Genomic DNA, 24,643 nt, shown 5'->3' on the forward strand with positions numbered 1-24,643 from the left:
TTTATAATATATTTAATCAGTTATGGTTATAAATTAGTCGCGGAGATAGGCCGCAAAGTGTCTCACAATGAACGTCAGAGGCGATAATAGAAAATGGGCAAAAAAAATTGTAATAAAAGAGGGGCCAAGCAAAGGCAAAGGGATGGACGGGGGCGTGTTAGCGTCTGATCGCGTGGTCGATGTATAAAAGGGCCGCTAACGAAGCTCTGATTGCAGGCCGACCGGGTTTCGATTGGACCGTGATAAAAAGTCGGCGAGCAAGGTGTCCGAGCGAACGCAGGCCGGCCTCTGCAAAAGAGTACTAAAAATAATAATGCCCGCGCCGCGTTGGCGTGAAACCGCGGCCTCTCCGTTTCTCTATCGATGTGACCCCGATATTATCCCGCGCCTCTAGAAAAAACAATCCCCGCCATTTTTATTCTTCGCAATAAACTACCAACGCCCGCGCAACGTAACGATTAATGCCAGCAACGTTTAATTCCATTCTGGACTCTCAAATGCGAATCGAAAATGAATGAGCGTTTCGCGTATCGATGCGAGGTAGGGGAGTTGCTTATGGGAGGCAGTTGGCGAAACGCGTTTTATTTTGGTCTATAAAAAAAGATGCAACGCAGGATGGCTATTTATAAAAGCCAGGGCACGTAAACGTTCCATTTTTCCCGGGTCGCTTTGAAAGAAGCGCAGTCCCAAGGATATCGTACGCTCCGCTACCTAAGGAAAACGTGTCATCTAGGGTAGAAAGTTCGCCGCGAGAATTACTTACCGGTGATGATACCGTGGAAGCTAAACTGCCCGAGGGACGGTGACGTGCACCGTCGAAAACGGCAAATTAATGGAACGATTAATAAAGAAACTCGAAACTGGGCTGAGCGGAAATTTTCCCTACAGATTCTCAACAGGGGAGATTGGTCTATTATAGCCGAGAGTACATAAAGGAACTTTCTCTTTTTACGAAACCTTTGGGAATGCGATACTTTTACTATGTTCGTAAATCTCCTAACTTTAACGACCTGTTAGCGTCCTCGTAAACTTCTTTTTTTATTCGAAGAGTCAACCTACTTAGCAAGTTGAAACACACAGAGTAAAAATATTTTTTAATCATTCTATAAATAATTTTATCGCTCGGAGCTATTATCAAATTAATCATAAAAAGTTTGAGAGAAATCGGATACCCCGTTTGACTGAGGATTTTGTGAAAAGTTTATTCTTTAAAAGAAGACCTTGGCGTTCCGAAACAGCTGACTCGTTGGAAAAAACGGGTAAGCCAGACAGACACAGCGAGGAATATCATCCCCTTTAGAAGGGCTCCAGACAGACGAACCCTCCAGGCAGCAGCCCTCTACCCCTTTCCTCCGGGCGACCGTCCCATCGCCATAGCAACCCCTTGGATTCAGCAGCCAGAGCCTAACCAACCGATTTGCTCACCCCCGCGCTCGGACCTGTTCGTTATTCGAATATTTGCATCAAACATCCCCTTTTTCTATCTCGTTTTTTTTATTTAACGCACTCGGAACCGGACAATGCTTTGTTGTCGACGATGTGTATATATGCATGTATCAGAGTTGCAGAAGCGGTTTTAATTTCCTTTTCATTCTCACTATTGGGTGGGTGTTACTGATTGTGTACTGATTGTAAACGAGGAGCTCCTATTTCTATCTCTAGAATTGCTGCACTTATGAAAGGTGTTTGGATTAGATATTTGTCTCAATGTTACAGATAAACTGAGATATAACTGAAACAATTGTTTCAGCCTCTAAATAGAGTGATACCTGCCTTTAATTGTAACATAATGCATAAGCTGCTTTTTTAGATATTTATAAATATGCTTACATTCGAACGTGATTACTTACATTTTTCTTTTAAAGAGAAAGTTTGTAATTCTAGTTTCTCTAAAGTCACAATGCAATGCATTGAGAAAAGATTCGATGGCGATTACAGAAACCAGCGTTTTAGTACCAGAGAATGCCGTTTTCATCGCGAATCAGCGAGTCGAATGATGGACTGACAATTTTCGAAATTGCAGCCACTTTTTTTCGCCGACCACTAGAATAGCCTACGTCACGAACCTCTATCCTTTTAAGATCACGAACGCCTCTGCACTTCCGTCAGTCGCCCATCGTTTCTTTCGTTAGACGTTACTCCAACCGAGAAAGTATGCTCTTCCTCTCAAGAGTGCTTGCGTTAATCGGGTTTACAGCTTTAATCTCCGGCCAGGATACGAAAACTGTGTTTCCGTTCCCCGGAAATGGTTCCAGTTCCGGGTACGCGCTAGAGAAAGCCGAATCCGTCTTTGAACCGGAAGTAATGCGCACCCCGCAGCCCCTTGCTCGTCTTCCGACTATGCCCGTCAATTATTTTCTCTCCGGTAACGTATCGTTATACACTCAGTGGGAAAGTGATACAACTTATATTTTTAAGGAAAAATGAAAAACTGTTTGTGAATATAATCGGTTAATTAAATTTGTGAACAAGGAAAGCAATGTTCCTTTTATTGATAACATTATAAAGATAAGTAAATGCGATTTACGTAATCGGTCAAGAATTCCCATGTTCGAAAATTAAATTTTATAGTTGTGTCGCTTTTCCTATGAGTGACAATATTTTCTTAGCCCAGCGATGAGGAAGAGTCCTAACTCTAGAGTTTTTAGCGCCACAAAGGACGTTCATTCATCACAGGAGCGATGGTACTGTACCACCACCTTACGTTTACGATCATCCGCATTACAATTATCCCATGGCGCACTCGATCGACTATCCAGTCGCTCCGTCCATGAAACCTTTTGTAATCGTCAGTTTCATCGGGCTGCTGCTACTCTTTGCCATTATTCAGAATACACTTGCGAGTGTGAAGAGGAGAGAGCTTCTGACAGACGTCCTCTCGGCTAGGAAGAAGAGGGAACTTTACACTGCATACGATACTAATTCTGTTGTAAATCATCTTTCAAATAATATTCTTTATCCATTAGTATGTTCATAAGTCAATTTCTCAAGAAGCAAATTTACATTATTAATAATGTGGTAAATCAATGAATATTTGAAACAGTATTCTTTATCCGTACGATAACCAATTAATTTCTTGAAAAGAGAATTTCATAATGAATAATTTCATATGAAATGAGATATAGACAGTTGAATATTATTATTATGTTTTCTAAGTATGCCATTCGGCGTTTTCAGACGTCGGAACAGGAAGACGTTCTGGACGAAGACGCGAGAGTACGGTGCATACAGAGGACAGTTTGCCTGGAGAATCGGAAGCTAGTGAAAGCGTTCGGAGCTACCGGGAAGATACTGGCCAAGTACTTAACGTGAGTTCTTATTGCTTCCCCGGTTTCCGCTTACGACGCAGCACAGAAATTTAATATTCCCCAAGCGTCGTGGAATCTCTGTAGCAGTTCTCGAAACCCGATTTGCATCTCTCGCGAGGAATATTAAAGACCTCTCGCGGAGTTTCGGGCGTTTTCTGAATAAATAAGATTTGAGCATTTTCAGACGTGGCGTGGAAAGATCATTGAAACCGGGTTCCGGTTGGGATCGGCTGGTGAGAGACGCGGGTGAGGCTGGTATTCGTGGTGAGGAATGCGAGCTACTTTATAGAGATTGTGATGAAGAAATTTTTTCGAAGGACGATCATCGAGATTAGAATAAAATGTAAAAATATAAATGAATAAAGTTTGTTGTCAAGGACTTTAGCTTTCTTTTTTACTTTATGGAATGACAAATCGTTGGAGGTACGAAATGATTGTTGATGATTGTGAGACGAAGTCGGAGGGGCAAGCGGCTAAAGAATAAAAAAGCGGGCAGTATTAATGACTATTAATTTTAATTACAATATGCTGTGTTGTGTTTTTTTGTTCTTTATCTGCTACAAACATCGACATCTAGCCTGAACTATTTTAGATAGCAGTCCGCTCTCTATACACGCTCCATTTATACTCACTCCCTCTCTCTCTCTTTTTCTCGCTATATCTCGTTCTCTCTCGTCGTCAGAATTATAAAAAAATATCAAATCACGAACAGAACGAAGATAAACGGCCGCACATACTGTACTTCTTTCCTTTTGTTAATCTTAAACGTCTGTTACGCATTCCCGTTCGTTAATTCTGTCACTTTTTCGCCACCTGTCATCGTATCCCACTTCTGTCGTTTACGATCCCCGTTTCCCTCCCTTGCGTCACAACTAATTATACAGTAACGCTATTACCATTATTATCGTTATATAACATTAAGGCATTACATATTTATAAATTCTTCGTGTGTTCACTCGCCACTATACAGCAATACCATGTTAAACTCGTAAACTTATGCTTAAATAGACGTGAGATCGCTCGTTGCAATAGTCCAGGCTTTGAAGGAAAAAAACACAAGAGAAAAGAACTTCTGAGTGAAAGTACGTTCGCACAGCCGGTCCGGAAATGGTCTCGGTTCACGTTTATTCTCTCATCTTCTTATGAGAATTTTTCCTGAAAATCGAACTCTAAATTCAGGTCGAGAATGCCTTTTACTTTTATCGCCAGAGAACAAATCCAAAGACCATCCAGGTGCCGGATGCGCTCGTACTGTTATGACTTTCCGCCTCTTTCTCCTATTCTCATACATCCATCACATACACTCGTTCATTGCAAGACGCAAACGCACACGCTCGCAATCAGTAATCGTTTTCTCTTCTCGCACTTGCACGCACGCAGCTTAGAAGGGCCCTGCTAATTGTCGTCATCAATAAATTAGACATTTTGTCGAGGCAACGTAGTTTTGCACAGGCAGGCGGCAGGCAGTTCACGAAAAAATATCTCTCAACCGTTCACTCTTTAGCAATTTTCTCCGCGACGGAAGCGAATCGCAACTGTTCCTGGCATTTCGTTTTCGCTCACACGATCGATCGACCGATCGGATTATCGGCTCCTACCCGAAAGTGGTAGTGAAAAAGCGTATTAAAAAGTCAAACTTAAACCATTAAAATAAGTTGATCGAGTTGATTCGATCGCGTCGTTGGGTCGACTGATCCCTTGATTAGTACTTATGAATTAAAATCAATTGAACGAGTTAGCTTGCGACTAATAAAAAATATTATTCCTTGAAAATAAATAAATTCAGAATTCCAGAAGGTCCCTTAAATTGGGCATCGTTCAACGTATACAAAAACGGAAGGAATTATAATTTCCTTTGACAAAAAAGAAAATGAAAGAATTACATAGTCATGTTAGATTATACTAAAAAACAAAAGTCGAGACTTTTATTACAAATGAGGAATCAAATAGAGCATGACGTGTAATGAGAATTAATTAGAATAAGAGAAAGCCCGTTGAAGTTGAACACAAGAGCACACGTGCCGAGATAAAAACACGTTTCATTGCTTTTTACTTTTACTTTATTCGCTGCGATTCATTCAATTGTCAATGCGATTTAAACTAATAGGAAATATCCGAGGCATTGCGGAAGCTTCGCCGCTTGAACGAAAAATAAAATAAAGAGACGACGAAGTCATCCAACCGTGTTTCGATCCAATGCAGCCGATCGATCAATCGTGTCTTCGAATCGGACCTTTTTTTCTACCGCACAAAGAACAGAATGCACAATTATGCCGACTAACATGGTATAATCGATTAATGAATTAAACTATCGAGCCGATGCAATAATATTAATATATATTAATCATTAATTAATAATATATACAACATTCTAAACGCTATTTCCGTCTCTGTTCTTTCTCAACACGCGCACGAAGAAAATATCCTGTCTGGCTTATACAAAATAGTTCATAGACAACGGGATACAGCGAATCGGAGGGCTCACGAAAAAAAATTCTTCTTTGCGCGTGTACATTTTACCTACCGCCTTTACTTCCTCGTTTCTTTCACTTTTTTTTTCTCAAAATGCGTTCGCATCTCTCGCAAGTTCAATCATTTACACATGTAGTTTATTCTGTTTTGCTTCCATCCGGAGACACATTCGTGCAGGCGTCCACCTGGCGCACGAGAACGACCGTTTTATTACTTTATTACAAGCATTCATTCTTTTAACGAACGTGCACGTTCTCATCCGCGATGCGGACGCCGAGTTGCGATGATAGAAAATCATCTAACATGCGCTGATCTCGCCTGGCTATAGTAATTTCGGAAAATGGACTTTCCTCGTCCACACGGCGCTCGTATGTATCTCTTCCTCATCTTTTCCTTTATCCATCTTATTCGTGTCAATTAATGATTTGTTCTCTCCCCTTGCCCTGTTCTCCTGTTTCATGGCTCGTTCGCCTCGGAGAATCAAGTAAAGGTAAGATAAAGGCGAAACGTTGCTTTCTAACAGCGATTTTTCTTTTGGGTGTGCGTATTTGAGGACCGCAAGACGCAGTGGCTCTGCCGATTCTTCATCGAGAAATCGTGCGTGTCTTTGAGAACGGCTTTGATAATCGGACTCTCCTCGATCATGGTCGTGGAATAAATAGAAATCGGTGATGAAAAAAGCATGGCCTGTATATCTTTATGTAAAATTGTGTATGACTGGAAAAAAGCAACGATCGTGAACCAGACAATCTGGAAGACGTTCTCGGGGAGGATGAACAACGATGCGTGGTATCAGCAAAGAGAAACCTCATTCTTGTCTCGGAGAATATGAAAGAAGAACGAAAATCTTGTGTCATTACCGTCACGAACAAAAATAAACTATTGGAGCGCTGTTTTCATCGACAATTCTTGCCTCTGCGTTTTTGTATGCGGATAGAACTCTTTAAATCTCGCATTCGCTTCGTTCTTACGGTCGTAGATACAATCACTACCCCACAATACATTCATTGTCGTACTGATAGATATTATTATTATCATTAATATAATTATACCCTATGTACAAATCGACATCGCCGATAACCCGGCATATTATCATTAAACTTAAGCGACAAACGTAAGATTAAAGAGTTACTAGGGACCAGTCATAATTTGTCATGCTAATAGTATAGGTAGCAACACGCCCGATATAATCGCTTTTTCTTTTACTATCATCAGTATCATATATGCATTCTTCATCACCGGCGTCATCATCGTGATCAGGACTATACGATACTTGCCGAAATCGTCGTAATTTGCATCGTGTAATAACGCACATGTTGAAGCACTCTCGCACACATTGACATCGCGGCGGTTATTTACTCCCACTATTTCTGTCCTTCAGACAGTTTTAATTCGTGATTGGAATTTTTAGTCAGCCATACGGCACTCGCCTTAAACGTTCACAACTACGTACACCTAAATATTCACAGTTCTATCTTCTTCTCCGTTATGATCTTTAATTACTTGAACCGTAATTCATTTTCATGTACGCGATAAAGTTCCGTTTAAGCTCCGTCCATCGAAACTTGTAATTTCTTGTCGTGACGAAAATCCTTTTTCCTTAAACTAAACGAAGAAATTGAAAACGAAGAGCATTTAAATTCGGAGGCGTGTTACTTGATGAAAAGGAAAATCGTGTACATATATATGTATGTATACATATATATATTTTTTTATCTCGAAGTTCTCTTTCGTTTCGTTCGTGGACAGTTCCACGAATCGTGCACATCGTTATACTTCTTCATTAGACCTAGCATCCTTAGAAAATACTTGAAAAATGAGTCTATTGGAAGGTTACTGTCCGATCGTCTGGATTTCATCACTGTACATACACACATCATTTCGTCTTCTTTTACCGAATAGTCTGTTCGCATGAACAACAATTGTCCCGCGTCAAGTCTTCCTGTCGTGGTATCCGTCGACTTCGTCCTTCGAATCCTCTCCAATGCGCGCATTGTTTCTTTGTCCATGGTATCAGTATCGTATTCGATCGCACAGTGTGGCCGGACTAGAACGAGCCCGCTACCCATCTCTCGATTAATAATCAGAATGTGATCCGTGTAATAAGCCATCAGGCTCGACTAAGTCTCTAATTTTTTTGTAATTTTTTTCATTTTTTACTACTGGCCAACCGTGTCTGAAGCGCAGTTGTTTCATTTCTTAGTAATTTCAGCTTTCCACCAAGGCGTGTATTCTTGCCCATTCGTGCAGTTTGGTCATCTTTTCGTCACAAAGAACGTTTACTTCTGTTCATTTTTTTGTTAACAACGCGACAACTTATATCATTAGAAATAAAAATAAAAAATGACAAACAAAAGAAAATTAAAAAGGTAACCGCGCCGAATGACGTGCGCCGAAGCTACCGAAAACCTAGGCGTCGCGCGCCATTTTCGTTTTTTTCATTTTATTATTAACAATCAATAAAAACTCCATTTCACGATATTAATCGTATAGACACGTTAATAACACAAGACAACAAATATATTACCTAAATAATTCTCTAGTCTCGATAAGCGGCACGCATGTGCATCCGCGTTTCGTTTGTCCTTCTTTTCTTCTTCTTCTTTCGTCGCCCGATTGCGTACCGGAGACAAACGACGATTAATAACGATTAGTGTTCTGTTTGTGTTCTTAACAAACGTCTATGTTTTTAACAAACGATAATGACAACGATGATGAGGAGTAGGAGGATGACGAAGACGATGACGACGAAGAAGACGATGACGACGGCGAAGACGAGGACGAAAATCGTGCTCGGCTTATCCTCTTTCGATTTATCCTGACACGGATAGAAACACCATGGGTCGTAGAAGCGGCTTATGGGCTGATGTGCTACTCGGTTGCTTGCCAAGGGGTAGCGGGCATTCCCTTGTGCGTCGCGGTAGTAACATTTTAACAGTAGCGCGGGGCTGGTGTTCTTCACAGTTGTAATTGTGTTTATGTTGTCTGTCACGGTGCTACCACTCGGTAGTTACCTCCTGTCGCGATACAGGAGATAGGTCTTCACTGCCAACGGTAGACTTAACGCATTCACTTTCTCTTCTATCTTGTCCTTGCCAATACGTTTCCGGATCACTCTCCGGCAAAGATCCATCAGTGGCAGGGGTTCGGCTGTAATTATTTTGATTACACGTTAATTCCTACTGCGTTTCATGGACTACATAATTTCGAGGCTTGTGTTGAGACTTTTACAAATACTTACGATCTAGTCCACCGATGTATTTCATTGTAATCTCGCAATGTCCCCAAACTGCGGATACAATGGGATGCAATTTCTTGCCTTTAAGACCTTTGAACGCGATTCCAAGGTACTGGCCGTCGACGACGAAAGCTAACGTTCCCTCATCCATATCCAGAACAACTACGAACGTAAGGGACCAAAATAATTAATAAACAAAATTCTTCGGAATAAATAAGATTTTTTAACAAGTTACGCGACCGATGCTCACCGAGGAATTTGTCAGGAACGATAAACGTCTCGTCGGGTTTGAGAAGTGCCGGATACGTGATACCAGCGTTGTTCTTCGAATCATGTAATAGCTTGTTTCTACCCAAATCCCAACCCCAGCTCTGTTCATTGTTGCCTACCAGGCTCTGATATCCAACGCTGTGCAGAGGTGCTTCCGCCGTCGCGACGCCCACGACGGCGTGCGTACCTCTCTGCCTCGTGCTCCAGAACAACTCCCACACGTGCATGCCTTTCGTGTAACCGACTCTCCCCCTTATGCAGTCTGTACTTTGTGCTACAGGGTGCCGGTGGAACGTTAACTTATCATCGTCCTAAAATCATCGAATCAACAATACATTTAATGACGTGCTAAAAATTATATTGACAGGAGTAAGAGATAACGTTTGTTATTATCGATCTTGTTGTTCTCGCTTATCGGATCGAAATGCACACCTTGACAAATATGTTGAGGCTACGGTCGTTGGCGTTCCAGCTGTGATGTATCTGCGTCTCCCGCGAGGCGGGTGGCATGTCGAGCAGAACATCGAGCCGTGGCGGTCTCGCGAAGTGTTGCGCCAGCTCTCTTGGTACCACTGGTTTGTACGCTACGACGCCGCCACCCCCGACACCGACTCCACCGACAGCTCCAGATGTAGCCTCGCGTGTCACGCTTTTCACGCCGCCTATTCCTGAAAAGGCATTTTCCATTACAAACACGCACTACCTTGCACATATTTCTACTTTAATTATATTGTAAGACTTATTTATCGATTATTAAATGAATCCCTTTCTTATCTTTAATTTGTTTACGTGAATTGTATGTGAATATATTAATGAAAGGATTTCAAGAGTTGAGAAAGGATAAAATGCAATATACACGAACAATTTTGTAAAAGAGAGAGAGAGAGACGATTGTCGCGTCAAAACTTCTTTCCAGAAAGGAAAATTGCCACGAGGTAGTTAATAATTCAGGATGCGCCCATGGGATTCTCGCGGCGTATCCTGGAGATACCTGGGGCCTGCACCGGGTAGATTTGCCGAGGAACCAAGGAGGAAAAAAAGATTGGAAGAAAAATAATGAAGGGTCTCTCCCCGCGTCGTCGGCGCAGCAGGCTTCGTTCAAGGTTTTCGAAAGTTCGCCCTCTTCGTCTGGCAATCGAGCCTCGAGAGAGCGATATCCTTGGATGCTGGGTTTATTTGCTCTGGCAGCTGTTCCCTATAACTTGGCGCGCGGTTTCGAGGGTTCCGAAACGAGGGTTCTAGAAAGGATAGCGAGGATTTCAAAGGGCCTCTCTTCTCCTTCTCCCTCGCGCAGCCGAAAAGCCAAGGGGCGTCAGTAGAAAGGCCCTTTCACAGGCCTGAGCGTATCCGGTCAGACTCGACCTTTCGGGTTTCCTCTCCCTTCCCGCTCAGCCAAGGCTCGACACGTTTGTGGTTTTTTTTTTGTGACGCCGTTGTCCGAGCGCACCCTGGACTTGGGCTGTCGCGTTTTTCTACTCTCTAGCCCCCTGTCGTACGAAGCCTCTGTCGCTGGTCGCGCCGTAAATTTCACGGCTGCAACTCAGCTGCGAATTGGCTGCGGTCGAGGGCGACAAATTTCCCGAAAAGACAAGCGATCCAGACCCGGGAACAGAGAATAGCGAGAGAATGGGGAGAGAGGGAGGGGGAGAGAGAGAGAGAGAGAGAGAGAGAGAGAGAGAGAGAGAGAATGAATCTCCGGAAGCGGGCAAATAGCCAGCGTAAATCATGACGCGGGAACGGGAAGCAACGATCGATAGAATTGATCAGCAGCGACGAACCAGCGATTCCAGAGATTTTATCGGTAAAACATTCGCCACTTCTTTCTTAAATTACTCTATGTTCGATGGTAGTAAGAAAAGCGAAAAGTATTTAAAATATGTTTTCAAATTTGCATTAACAGACTGAACAGTCGGATGCGTTGGCTAAAAGTTCCAACTGATTATTTTGTACAGTTCGTACTTGCCAGAGGATAGAGCTTGGTCTGAAGGACCTGTTCAAAAACCTTCTACCTGAGCAGGTAGGTAGAATCGAGAGCGGTCAGAGACCTTGACCCTGGACGAAGCCCCGACGGGTTGAATCAACTTACGAGAATCTGTCCCGAAACTGCTGCATCATGTAACATCGTTGATTTCGAAGCTGAGATTTACCGAATACAACTTGACATCTACTATAACATTTGGTCGAAACTATTTTGTCTAAACGATTCCGGCCATAGTTTATTCGATGAAAAATTAATTTAACAAAATTATTATTATCCCATTTTCAATTTAATTCATCATACAATTGTCCTTTGATTCCAAGAATTACCTTCGACGTTCAAATCGTCATTCTGAATATTCTTTTTTTTTTATAAAAAAGAGTGTCGCAAGATACACCCCCTGCTATTATCTCGAGTCAACGGGGAGGAAGAGGATGGAAGAGGGATAAGAGATAATCGAGTCCTAACCTGAAATCTTTTGGCCCATGTTTAAGGCCCGATAAGGGGACCGATGGTGATGCCGGTGCTGGTGACGGTGTTCGAGGCACTGCTTGCCAAGGGGTAGCTTGTGCCTGAGGTGCCTGCTGACGCCAGTGATGGTGGTCGTGTTCGTTGTGGTGGTCGTGGTGACGAGGTGATGATAATGGTGATGGTGATGGTGGTGGTGGTGGTAATGGCTGATGGTCGGTGGCGTAGCAGGCACCGCGCCACCGTCTATTCCTCCTCCACCGCCGCCTCCTCCTCCTCCTCCGCCGCGACCTCCGCCGCCCCTACCGGGGCTGAGAGAGAGAGAGAGAGAGAGAGAGAGAGAGAGAGAGAGAGAGAATGAATCTCCGGAAGCGGGCAAATAGCCAGCGTAAATCATGACGCGGGAACGGGAAGCAACGATCGATAGAATTGATCAGCAGCGACGAACCAGCGATTCCAGAGATTTTATCGGTAAAACATTCGCCACTTCTTTCTTAAATTACTCTATGTTCGATGGTAGTAAGAAAAGCGAAAAGTATTTAAAATATGTTTTCAAATTTGCATTAACAGACTGAACAGTCGGATGCGTTGGCTAAAAGTTCCAACTGATTATTTTGTACAGTTCGTACTTGCCAGAGGATAGAGCTTGGTCTGAAGGACCTGTTCAAAAACCTTCTACCTGAGCAGGTAGGTAGAATCGAGAGCGGTCAGAGACCTTGACCCTGGACGAAGCCCCGACGGGTTGAATCAACTTACGAGAATCTGTCCCGAAACTGCTGCATCATGTAACATCGTTGATTTCGAAGCTGAGATTTACCGAATACAACTTGACATCTACTATAACATTTGGTCGAAACTATTTTGTCTAAACGATTCCGGCCATAGTTTATTCGATGAAAAATTAATTTAACAAAATTATTATTATCCCATTTTCAATTTAATTCATCATACAATTGTCCTTTGATTCCAAGAATTACCTTCGACGTTCAAATCGTCATTCTGAATATTCTTTTTTTTTTATAAAAAAGAGTGTCGCAAGATACACCCCCTGCTATTATCTCGAGTCAACGGGGAGGAAGAGGATGGAAGAGGGATAAGAGATAATCGAGTCCTAACCTGAAATCTTTTGGCCCATGTTTAAGGCCCGATAAGGGGACCGATGGTGATGCCGGTGCTGGTGACGGTGTTCGAGGCACTGCTTGCCAAGGGGTAGCTTGTGCCTGAGGTGCCTGCTGACGCCAGTGATGGTGGTCGTGTTCGTTGTGGTGGTCGTGGTGACGAGGTGATGATAATGGTGATGGTGATGGTGGTGGTGGTGGTAATGGCTGATGGTCGGTGGCGTAGCAGGCACCGCGCCACCGTCTATTCCTCCTCCACCGCCGCCTCCTCCTCCTCCTCCGCCGCGACCTCCGCCGCCCCTACCGGGGCTGCCGCCCCCGCCGCCCCCGCGGCCGCTGCCTCCGTTACCTAGACCGCCTCCGGTACCGCCAGTCGCGCCGTTTCCGCGGCTACCGCCCCCGCTCACGCAACGATGCGCTTTGTACCTGCAACGCGAACACAGTGGAAAAACCTGGTTAGTTCTAATTGTCCTCCTACCTCCAAGTTAAAGGACGTGTGCCTGTATGCGTGCGACACAGGAATCGATTTCTGTCGGGGAAAATGCTACCATACGGCCGACCTCGGGTTTTATAGACTTATAGGGTGACCCGACTTCTTCCTCCGAAATGGGCTATAACATTGCTATTGAATTCTCTTTACTCGATCGTAGTGGTAATGTTCTTACAACGATTCGGAACCCGATTAATTTTCCTCGTTTGGAAATTTCCCATTGCGCAATATTCTTTTACGGTACGATACGGTTTTGAATATGATAAAACAACTCAGTATTCGATTTCCTCGAATTAATCGTAGACCGCGATTACCGGGCGATAAAGAAGACTTCATCGATGTAAATTTCGAGGTCTGCGGCGAGCCGATAACGCGAGGGAATCACATTTTATCGTCGAGCAGCGGAAAGGAGGGCGATTTCGAGAAGTCACCATGCAAAATCAAACCCTCCTGCCTTATTTCATTCGTGTTGTAAATCCACTTTATAGCGAAGCCATTGTATCAGCGTGCAATTAAAGGTTAACCCAGGCATGTCAACGGTGTCGCGCACGCGACATGACCTTCAGCGGAAGCCTAGGTGGGGATGCGTTAAGTAGTGTGAGCGCATTATGGCCCGCTGAGTTACTGTGACTATTGCGCGAGGTGGGGAGAGCTATTAGTAGTAGGGAGAAATGAGTTGGACATGCCTGGGTTAACCCATCGGCTGGTCAGTTAATTAGAACCGGTGGTTATAAAGGAAAAGACACGTATACGTATTAAAAGCTCACTTGGAATCTGTCTTGTCCAGTTCCAACTGGTCGACGGATTTTTCTTTTTCATTGTGTTTTTTCTCGCGGCTGCTCTTCACCAGTTGCATGTTAAAAAGCGGGACAAGATGCGAAAGAAACAAACGACGAGAGTTAACGGGGACGCGATTCAGAGGATATATAAAAGGGGAGAGACAAAACACGGTTGCCGCCGCGTGGTCGCTCCAATTTTTCTCTTCTATCCACCGACCCCGTCGTCGTCTTTGTGACGTAACGGCTGACACGTGACTTGTACCCGTATCCCAGCTCGTTTCCGGCCACGGAGACCGGACACTGACATCCTGGAGCCCCACCCGAGGTTATTACCGCGGTGGAAAAAAAATCTAAGGAAATCCGTGCCGCGGAATGGGAGATTTCAAGTTGGACCAAAAAAAATTACTATTTTGGGAAAAGTTACTCGGCGATTTCTATGTAAATTGGTCTAAATGCTATTTGTCCTCTCGAGAGGCAGGGAGCTATAGCGATTCGTTAGGAGTTCTAGAGCTCCAAATTAGGTTTTAGTTCCGCTCTCGGGACAAACATTCTCTCCATCCTCGAAACTCTCTCTCAAGGGGCTTGAGAGCTCTCTCGAGAAACTGCGTCATTGTTAAACAGAAGGAAAAAATCTGTATCGCTTCCGTAGGAGCTGTAACGATAACATTTATTATATACAATTTCGAGACTTGTATTTTCAGTTTACATTTGTATCTGTATCTGAACACGTACCTCTGAGATAGAATCGAGGAGAAGGATGAAATGCTAAACTTTCAAGTCTGTGTATACATGTACTGATATAATCTGAAGGATCATCTTAGCTCATAATCAATACAAACAAGTAGCTGGCTAACAATAAACAAACTCTTAAGAAGCAGCCATCCATTTCGATCTATTAAGTGCGAATGATATTTCTTTTCATACGTGTATTATATAAATGCACATAATCTGCAGAGCATGAAAACTATAATTTTTAAAGGATGAACGAATCAGAATATGCGTGTCATGTTTTAAATTGATTTTATATAATCTGCATAAAAATGTCTTCGTTGAACGAGAACGAGTAAAATGGAGATCGTGCGAACGGTATCTCGAAATTGGAAAAGAAAATCGTGTTGCGTCTAGCTTACGAAATGGGCAATTAATCACTGGCGGATCGAAGGAGCGAGCCGACTCGTTAGAATCGCGCGAAACAAACAGGAGACGCGGTCGAGAAAGCTCGAATTCAATTTGCTTCGCGTGGAAGGAGGCCTCCTCCGTCACGGACGCTGCGTCGGGACTTCGTGGTCCGTTAACGGACGTTCGTCTCCGTCAGCCACGCCGGCTAATTCCGAACAATATTACGGGGCCGTCCGGAACGGGAGAAAGTAGTAACAGGCGTTGCGTCATCGCCAAGGTTTAAAGAGCTCCGTTACGCTCGCTCGCGTCGGGCCACTTTCGCGCCGCGTGAAAACGCGCCGGAAAACCGGATCCGACCGCGGAAGTGCGGCTCGAGTAACAGAAACGAGATTAGAAGAAAATCCTACAGATAACCGCTCTTCCTTCCTTCAACGTTGCTTCTGGGTCGTTATTGAATTCTGGGTTAAGTTCGGGTCACTGGGTTTCTCTGATCTGGACTTCGCTTAGATGTGACTGGAACGAACCCCATAAAAAAGATTCTTCGCCTTGTGTTGCATAAGGAAATACAGAATTTTCCTACAAATCATCTTTTAGTATATTGTAAAATAAGATAGGATATGGGCAAATGATTGATTACGGTCCAATACGTTGCCAACTGCATCTTTCAGAAACAATCCCATATCCACACGTCCAATACATATTCTTCTACTTTTTCGTCCCTGCTGAGTCCACGGGACGTCGAGCAGATTTCAAGAACGAATTGTACACAGGGCGCATCGAATAGCATTCGATTTCGAGAGGAAATACTAGAGTTCGGTCGTGGAAAGTACGCTGGAGGCGGCCGACCGGCGGTATTGATCCGCGGGGGTCACCTCTGCCCCACCTCGACATGGGTCCAACCCCCAAATCCTCTACCATCCCCCTGGTGGCTCCCCTAGCAGCGACAACCGCCGTCGACAGAGGGGCAGAGAGGGTTCGAACCACCCCTCGACTGCAAAATAGACCGACAAAAATGCTACGGGGAAAATCCAGCGGCTGCCTCTCCCTATTCGATGTCTCGAAGCTTGAAACGAGATACGTTTTCACCTGTTCTTGCCCGGATTAACAGGTTTACGGGCCTGGTTTTCGCGGACAAGTGTCGAAGCTTTTCGAAAACCTGCTTTCAGAGTACGCGACAGACCAAAAGCTTTCAGAACACCCCCACGTAGCTGTACCAATTTGCTAGCAACCGAGTTTTTCTATAGATGCTTCTCGACCAATTATTTAAATTCTAGATTTTCATTTACCTAATTGCTTGGATATCTCCTAAGGCACGAACACAAATAGAAATGGAACTCTTTTGTAGATTCTATCAATTACCTCAATTCCCAAAATATGTACCTAACAGAATTACACGAATTACATTCGGTTTCCCTCTCTTTACAGATTCTGTTAACAATTATCTAAATTCCCAAAATATGTATCTAATAGAACTACACGTAATTGCATCGATTTTTCCTAAACCAAGAGTACACTTACAATTAGAAACGGAACTTGCCATTTCAAATAAATTATACCTAGAACCGTAGATCGAGGGAAACAAACTTGGTTCTACTATTAGCCACACGTCACGCGACGGGCGTAAAGCGTGATAGACGCGTCGTCGGAGGGTGGTAACTCGCGGGGCGGTTTTCCTCGTGCGTTATCGGCGAGGAGACGCGCGAGAGCCGGATCGATCAAACACGAGTCACGGGCACGGGGAGCCGTGCACGGCACTGGCGACTCGTGTGAGCCGGTTGCCAACCGGTACTCAGCGCCGGCGAGCAGATGTCAATTGCGTTCAATGATAGCGAAACGACGCTGCATTTACGCGCGTCGAAAGGTCTTCTCACATCTATACTTAGTTACTCTGTCAATACTCGCATACTCTCCGTCGCGGGAAATGACGGGGTTGATACAAAAATAAGTGAAACGTGCGAGGCGATCAAATAATTTAATGCTTCTGTTAAATTTCATTTTCATGTAGTGTTGCCTCTAACTACAATTAGATTAAATGTTAAAAGCATGTATCTATGTAGACATGCATTAATTTTATGTCTGGTGCATTTGCAGGATTTTATTATAATGATATTGTGTAAGATTGTACGATAGGGAATCTAATTTATGATAGGTTTTTGTGCTGACTATACACTTTCGGATGACGAGGATTTGTGAGGGGAAATTAATCTAGTAATGGACGCCAGAGATGCTTCTAATCCCTTTAATTGGAGTATTTAAAACGTGGCTATCAGGAAATGGAATTTAAACTCAAATACCAGGTTAAGCCGGATAAAATACACATTCTCGTGTTTGTTCATAATTACAAATTAAAAGAAAGTTTGTATCACAGGGAATTACTTAAAGCTAATAAATGTGCGATTCCATGCGGATCATCTGACCGAATTCTTTATCTCATAACCGAATAACGTGAATTCCGTAAGATTTTGAGACACAGAAGACGCGGCCCGCCGCTTGATGTCTGTCGCAGACAGGAAGTATATTTGCATGAGAAAAGGATGAATCGACACGGCCGGTTTCTCGCGTCGGTTCGCGCGGTTTAACTAGCAAAAATAACGGCCGTTTCGCGCTGGCTTAGTTGGCCGGCTTAGAAGCCGGAACAGCTGACGGCCAGCCAGCAACACCTGTTCCCCACATCTGCCTCGACAAAGCCCTTCTCCTTCGATAGAAGAGACCAACGTATGTTTACCACGCAGCGAGCTCTCCTTCTTTTGTCAACGGCCTATTCTTTATACGTTTTCGCGACCTTTTAAGGATTTCGTCTTGGAACCACACCCTCTCCCCCAGTTTCAGAAACAATGCCTCTCCCGCGGCTCGATCGCGATTCCTTGAACATTAAGGCGGTTATCGCTTTATTCTAATCTGCATGTAGTCATCGTGACTCCCTTAGAAATTCGTTCGTTCACTCTGACAGACTTAAACGTGTTACGATTGTTCTATTCTATCTAATAACATCAGTTCTCGTTAAGTAATTGCGACACGCAGCGTTCAACTCGTCAAAATCTTACTAATACAAGTTTTAAAGATTCAAAGAGGCTGAAATAAATTACTGTCTAAGATTCAGAATAGAATTTTTGACATCTTAGACTTTAACGAACCCTATCTCGAAACATAGAATTCGTGGTCTGGACGGAGTTTCAGGTGAAGCAGAACTTGTGGTAACGCGACCGTAAGTAGTTCCAGACGTTCCCGATCAGACTCTCTCTCTACTCGCCTTACGCTGAACTTCCCAATTTCCCACGAACCATGAGACAAACACGTCGAGGATTACGTAGGAACTATCAGCACCGAGGCTAACCGATTTTGATTCGTTAGCTACAAGATAGTTTAGTCGAAATTAAAATGTTTGACAATTACAAGTTAATGAATTAGTAGGTTTCATCAAATTCCATGACTAGAATTTATGTTCGAAACTGAGTTTCGGTGCGAAACTTGTACCAGTGTAGCGTGAAGTAGTTTTAATCGTTCCTGGTCAGACATTCGTTCTTAAACTCTCAGCCAAGTTGACTTAACTAATTTTCTCATTCTTCACAAAGGAACAAACATACATATATTCAGACTTTAGTAACTCGGATATAATATTATTATCATTGTTGTGAAAATATGATTTTACACGGTTTTAACAATTTTCACTCTAGCGTTAGAATCATTAAGAATATTTGTATCACGCAAAATGTAAACTACAACTAATATCAAATCACCAATTCCATAGTAGAAGAATTAATAGAAACATAAGCGATTTGTAGAATCTCAGAGAAACATCGAAACTCGGATTTAGATTATCCCAGCTTCGCAGAGAGTCGAGACTACTCGAAAACGAATCTGCCAGCGTGAAATCGCGATTGTTCGATTTCGATTCATTCGATTCATTTGGGGCCACGCCCCGTCGTACAAGACAATGGACGGGCCAGTCTTCGCGACTTGATCGAAGTCAAATATCGGGGCGGCCGTTAGTTTCTCTCTCTCTCTAGATCTCAGCTGCTTCAATCCTTTTTCCCTCGAGTCGCACCCGGGAGCCAGGTCCTTATCGTTCTTTTTCGGCTTTCAATTACCCTGCCACCTCTTTTGTCTCCCCGTCGCCTCGTACGTTTTCTCAGCCTTTCAGAGAGTCAGACAGAAGCGATGGAACCCATCATGGTTTTTATTCTTCCACGAAACACGAAGATGGAGCGCGTCAAACAGCAGTGAACTCGCATCGCGTTTGTTTTTAGTTTAGATGCACTCGACTCTTTTTCTGCGTACTTGCAAAGTGATTCAAAAAGATCGGCGCCTTCTGAGATCATCGATGGTTCGCGCGGCGTTTAAGCACGGGTCACACGGGTCAATATCTCTACACTCCGACCGTGCACGTGTACGGCGAGTATTTTTAATCTCTGTCGCCAAGCCCAAACGCTTCCCTCACTAAATTCTTTAGCCCTGGCGAAACATTTTTAGTCAAGTATAATCCATGTAAGAAAGTGGCAGATAAATGAGATATTTAACGATTAAAAATGCTACTACATATAATTTATTTTCCTGTTTTCATTTCTAAAAAGGTCTTAATCATTAAAATGATTCAGAACCTTTTTACCAGTGTTAGCAGAAAGATTCTTCCTGGAAGCAGATGTAGAAACCTCGAATTCGCTTATCATTCTCAAGGATACGAAGCAAAAACCACGTCTGCTACACGTGCATAGCTCGTAGATCGTGTTTACCGATACAGCTAGAGACAGATGATGGTCACAGGAAGAGGGGACAGGTGTAGTAATCCTCGACAGAATGAGGCACGAGTAATTGGAGCAACCTGTTTCTCTTTATCGAACGTATCAAGAAAGAAGGAGCGTTGCTCTATGAAAATGGCGAAACGGACGGACAGAGGCTTATTCAATCGCATGCAAATGCTGTGCAATCTCTTTTAAGAATCATCGAGCGAACGAGGCTGAACTATGTATATTTCAAATTTCGTAAGCAGAGGCAACAGTTTAACCATTTGCTATCCTCGTGTAAACGTCATCGTCTATTATAAATGATTTTTAGTGCAAAATTCTTAACGTTCAACTTATTTATTTTATGCTCATGCAACTTTGCTTATCGCATAAAATTTAACACTTTGTATAATAAAACGCTTAGTGTCTCTATTGCACCTGTGATATCCGAGATATTAATTTCATCCTACATGAACAAAGTAGAATTGATAGGAAATTAAAGCAATTGCAAGCTAATGGTTTCATCATCTTAATAAAGGGAATCGAAAACAAGACTCGCTCAAGGACCTAGGCGCCATCGATGGAAAAACGACTGAGGGGAAAATTTCCTCGCGTGCTTTTTCGCAAAGACTGGTTCCTGAAGACGGTGTCCTTGGCTGGAATATATTCGCGGGAAACTTTTCTTGTTCCACATGCCTATTTCATTTAACGAACCTGTAAAATTGAGCTCGAACCGAGAAATTACTGAAGAATTTTATAAGAATCCACAGCTTCTGATATTGAAACTGTGTAACATAATCACAGTTTTGTAAAACTTTAAACATTTTAGTATTTTAAATACTTTGAGTTATCATCTTCATCTTACTTTTGTATTATTTGGTGTTTGAAGAAGCATGAATCTCTTTCTTTACCTCGAGGCTTTGCTCCCTTATCATGGATAGTCTCTGATATCAAAAGCAGGGATATTGCGTAACAAAATTTAATCTAACAAGATAACTCCCTTTGAGCTCTACCAATTGTAAGAGACAGTACCGAAGTATCAGCAAACGGCAAAGAAGATTAAATCTCTTTCAATTCACGGTATCAATGACAAATCAGTTTTCCACGTTCGCCTATTAAGATATTTGCCGGGGAACGTGATTCGTCGTTGCGTCACGTTCTTTCAATAAGTCTCGTTAAACACGCACAGTCGTAAGCGAGTTGACAGTGAAAGGATCAAAAGAATGATCGTCCCTACCTACATATCTTGTTCCAAGAAGTTTCATTTCAAAACTCACGTTTCCCACAACTTGTATCATGATTCAAAACCAACAGATTTTACACAATTAACTGAAAAACATCGTTACAATTTGGTTCGTGGCAAATTAATACTGTTTTTTGATCCAATATGAATATTGAACATCGTTTCTATAAAATGATCATTTATTTATCTTGGTATTAGATTCGAAATAGGAAAAAAACAAATTCAATGAGACAGGCAAACGCGACTGGTTCCCCGGGAAAGAAAACGGAAGGCAAAGTTCACGGCGAAGAACATTATCCTTGCCTGGCTTAGGCGGAGCGATTCTTTTTCGCCGACAACAACTGTGACGGCCAGACGAGATCGGTAACGAGGTTGGATCACGCGAGAGTTAATCGTCTCGCCGGCTCGTGTACGTACACACGTGGAACCCGTGGATCGAACCAGGGAAACTTCGTAGCGCGGAAGTAAGAAAAGAAATCGCATAAATTGCTCGCGTTATGTATTCTGCGTTCCACGGAAAATGAATCCCTATTGTTTCCCGACACGCTACATCTTTATAGACACATATACTGTAATTACTTCATGTTCGAAATTAAAAATTGTATTATTGTACAAATGGAATTTTTTATATAACTTTGTGTCATATTTTATTACGATTTAATCCTTGTGTGGTATTATGGAGTCTGTTTGTCCTCAGACTTCATTGAAAATTATAATTAAATATATGTGGTACCGCTCGAGGTTTAAAAATCAACCTAATGCATTATAGGTGCATAGAATAATTTCGAATTTTCTACAAAGACAACTTCTGATTTGCAGCATGAACGTTGATGTAAATTGTCATTCAGTGAAATGGCGAGGAAGGAAGGAAGACTTTCGCATTATCGTGTTATCGAAGCTGGACTGGCTCGTTTATCTCTGGCTGGCGCCTGGTTCGATCGCGGAGCAACGAGCCACGGTTCAACGACCCGATTTCTGTGATCTTGCGTGGCCTTGGAAGACAGGCTGGACGTCGTTGCGAGACCGTGCCCCGCGGTACAACGAGAGAGGGAGAGAGAGAGAGAGGAGTCGCGAATCGAGTCACGAGAGGAACCTATGAGAGGTTCGAGGTCGAACTCCGCGCTGTTTCGAATTTAGACCGGCAATTTTTAGATCCCCTAACGAATCGGCAAACGGGAAACGTGAGTCAGGAGATGAGTCATCCGTGATTTCCAGATAATCGGTACTGACGAAGTATTCTTCGGCGAAGGGAAGATTTAGAGCGCAGCGTAAAGATACTCATTGGTCTTATCTTTAGGGAACGTATCGGCAACAAACTTGGAAACTTTGAACAACAGATTGGTTACACATAAAGTATAAAAAAAAAAACAATAGCGAAGTTTACAGGAAAAATTCGAACCCTCGAGAGGTTAAGATGGGAAGTTAAAATGGGAAAGGAAAGAGGGGGCTGAAGACAGCCGCGACGGGGTTAGCAGGCTGCGCACACGCGAAGAAAAGCGAAGGGGGCACACACCACGCGGGCAGACAATGAACAATCGTACATTGTTACGAGTTATAGCATTGTTACTCCACCATGGCCGGGCCTCGTGTTCACATAATTAGCCTGTAAACGTTTCGAGACAATCACCATTGTTTTCTCTTTCTGGCCCCTTGGATTAAGGTGCTTCTGCCAACCCCACCCCCTGCTCCGATCCGCGTCGAGATGCTCCGATCGTTAAAATATGAAGAGATCGAAAATACCGTTTATTTTTTTGTTATTGTTACATAAACTCGATTAATCGATAGAGATCGAATTTCGAAAGTCGAATCGGGAGTCCTTGACGTTTTAGTCGAAAAGTGGGGAAAATGGTAAAGTGGTTTTATGAATTCAGAAACGAGAAGGTCAGGCATCGGGAGATCGACGATAACGAGAGAGGGACGTGACCGACGTCCGCCACCGGCTTTATCTCCACGGAGGGGCCACTCCCTTCGGAATTTGTTTCTCAACGAGATTATCGTGTTCCCTATCACTCAGAGATGGAAGCGAGGGTTGCGAGGAGCCACGCTTGAACGAATTTCGGAGCAAGAATTACACCAGCTGTTAACAATTACAGGAGAATTGCAAACCAAGTCTCGACTGAAAGTTTGGACACAGGAAAATCCTTGATATTCGGTATCGCAGACGAGAACGAAAAGGAAGGAGGTGGAAGGTGAGAGGCGACCAAGAGATAATTTATTGTTATTCTCGGTGCATTCGATGACGCTACACATTCCCCAAGATGGCTGCTCGCCTCGAAGGGAACAGACAACGGTGCAGCGACGACGGAGAAGAAACTAGCTGCTGTTGGTAGCCGTGACCTTGTCTGGTACCCGACCCCACCGTGTGCCTTGGCTTCCACACATCCTTGCTACCCCACCAAGCGAAGCGAACGGAGAACGCAACCACAGAGACTAAGGATGGTAGGGAGAGGAACGGATAACCGAGGAGGTGGTAAGGTAGCCGCGACAGCCGGTGGAAGCGAGGTTCGTCTACCGATTGTTACCTAATTTAATGATCAGCACGTGTTTGCGAAGCCGTGTAACAGTAACTCCATCCTAACTCGTATAACAATTTTAAACGTTATCAAAGATGCTCAACTTGTTGCTTCGTTACAACTAATGGAACAAACTTCCATACACTTTCAGATTTATGAAAGTTTGTGGAGGACAACGTGAAACAAACATATGTAATTATATAAAGCGGGGGAATATACGAATCACTGGGAAATGTTAAAAGGTTTCGCATTGATTCGCAGACTTCAACCGGAAATTAGCGACTAGGATTTCTGACGGTTACTACAGGAAACGATGTCTCGCGGAAACCGAATGCTTGAAAATTTATCAGAGACTCATCGGTTTCTCGGAAAGCTCCGCTCCCAGTTGGCTCACGCGTACAATATGTGACTAGGCTTCGCGATAACAACGTGGAGGAGGCATGAATACCAAGCTTTTAGCGTGTCGATCGTGTCAGCCGGAATTTTTGGTAGACCTTGAAGATATCTCGTTTTTACCTGACTTTAGCTTTTACACACAGCCGAACAAAGAAGATCTTTCTTCGAGCGTTCGTGATAATCGGTCGGCTAACACAGAACAGATGTTCTTAGGAAACAGATCCCGACTCTCAGCTTTCAAGGTGGAAAAATTTATTCGAGGAGAGTTTCGCAACTTCGGACTCTTGTGGGTGGAACTGAAATTGCGAAAGTTTCAGCGAAATAATTTCAAGTTTGCTCTTCTTCATGAAAAATCGAATAACAAAAGAAGGGTAGAAAAAATTGGAGTAAAGGGATAGGGTCATCGATATAGTATAGTGTATTGAATGTAATCTCATCGGAGACAGAGAGACGCGTCTTCCGGCGGATGCGCGGCTACGTGTCGTCGACACATCCTGCTACCAGGACGACAATAGCACAAGCACCTTCTC

At 43.3% G+C, this 24,643-nt stretch overlaps 2 protein-coding genes across 7 annotated transcripts in view; one reads left to right on the forward strand and one right to left on the reverse strand.

Moving 5' to 3' along the window:
• Window positions 1–363: 363 nt before the first annotated feature.
• Window positions 364–3,721, forward strand: LOC108628549 (uncharacterized). Of its 2 annotated transcripts, none has more exons than XM_018030543.2 (4): window positions 364–2,365; window positions 2,649–2,929; window positions 3,178–3,308; window positions 3,493–3,721. In XM_018030543.2, exons 1-4 carry the CDS (start codon window positions 2,155–2,157, stop codon window positions 3,641–3,643), a joined length of 774 nt encoding a protein of 257 aa, XP_017886032.1. In that variant the 5' UTR covers window positions 364–2,154; the 3' UTR covers window positions 3,644–3,721. The 2 variants fall into 2 exon arrangements, with proteins under 2 accessions (XP_017886032.1, XP_026672424.1); XM_026816623.1 differs by having other exon boundaries at window positions 2,649–2,926.
• An 85-nt stretch (window positions 3,722–3,806) lies between these two features.
• LOC108628601 (protein gustavus) overlaps window positions 3,807–24,643 on the reverse strand; it is an 86,554-nt gene continuing 65,717 nt past the window's right edge. For 3 of the 5 annotated variants that reach the window (XM_018030639.2, XM_018030641.2, XM_018030642.2), the window contains exons 2-6: window positions 12,851–13,278; window positions 9,721–9,956; window positions 9,269–9,599; window positions 9,022–9,180; window positions 3,807–8,930 (exon numbers count right to left, since the gene is read on the reverse strand). In XM_018030639.2, coding sequence (XP_017886128.1) covers window positions 8,791–8,930; window positions 9,022–9,180; window positions 9,269–9,599; window positions 9,721–9,956; window positions 12,851–13,278 — 1,294 coding nt within the window. In that variant the 3' untranslated portion in view covers window positions 3,807–8,790. Of the gene's footprint in view, window positions 8,931–9,021; window positions 9,181–9,268; window positions 9,600–9,720; window positions 9,957–11,734; window positions 12,006–12,850; window positions 13,279–14,109; window positions 14,260–24,643 lie in introns of those variants that run through there. The other 2 variants (XM_026816621.1, XM_018030643.2) reach the window with 2 other exon arrangements.

The sequence above is a fragment of the Ceratina calcarata genome, unplaced genomic scaffold, assembly GCF_001652005.2.
Source record: "Ceratina calcarata isolate Rehan_Ccalc_2016 unplaced genomic scaffold, ASM165200v1 scaffold53, whole genome shotgun sequence".
Lineage (NCBI taxonomy): Eukaryota > Metazoa > Arthropoda > Insecta > Hymenoptera > Apidae > Ceratina > Ceratina calcarata.

Bases quoted from the DNA above. Each gene is read 5' to 3' on its own strand.
- LOC108628549 (XM_018030543.2), top strand. From the start codon at position 2,155: ATGCTCTTCCTCTCAAGAGTGCTTGCGTTAATCGGGTTTACAGCTTTA. The intron at 2,366-2,648 runs GTAACGTATCGT...TAGAGTTTTTAG, and splicing joins CGTCAATTATTTTCTCTCCG to CGCCACAAAGGACGTTCATT. The intron at 2,930-3,177 runs GTAAATCATCTT...CGGCGTTTTCAG, and splicing joins CATACGATACTAATTCTGTT to ACGTCGGAACAGGAAGACGT.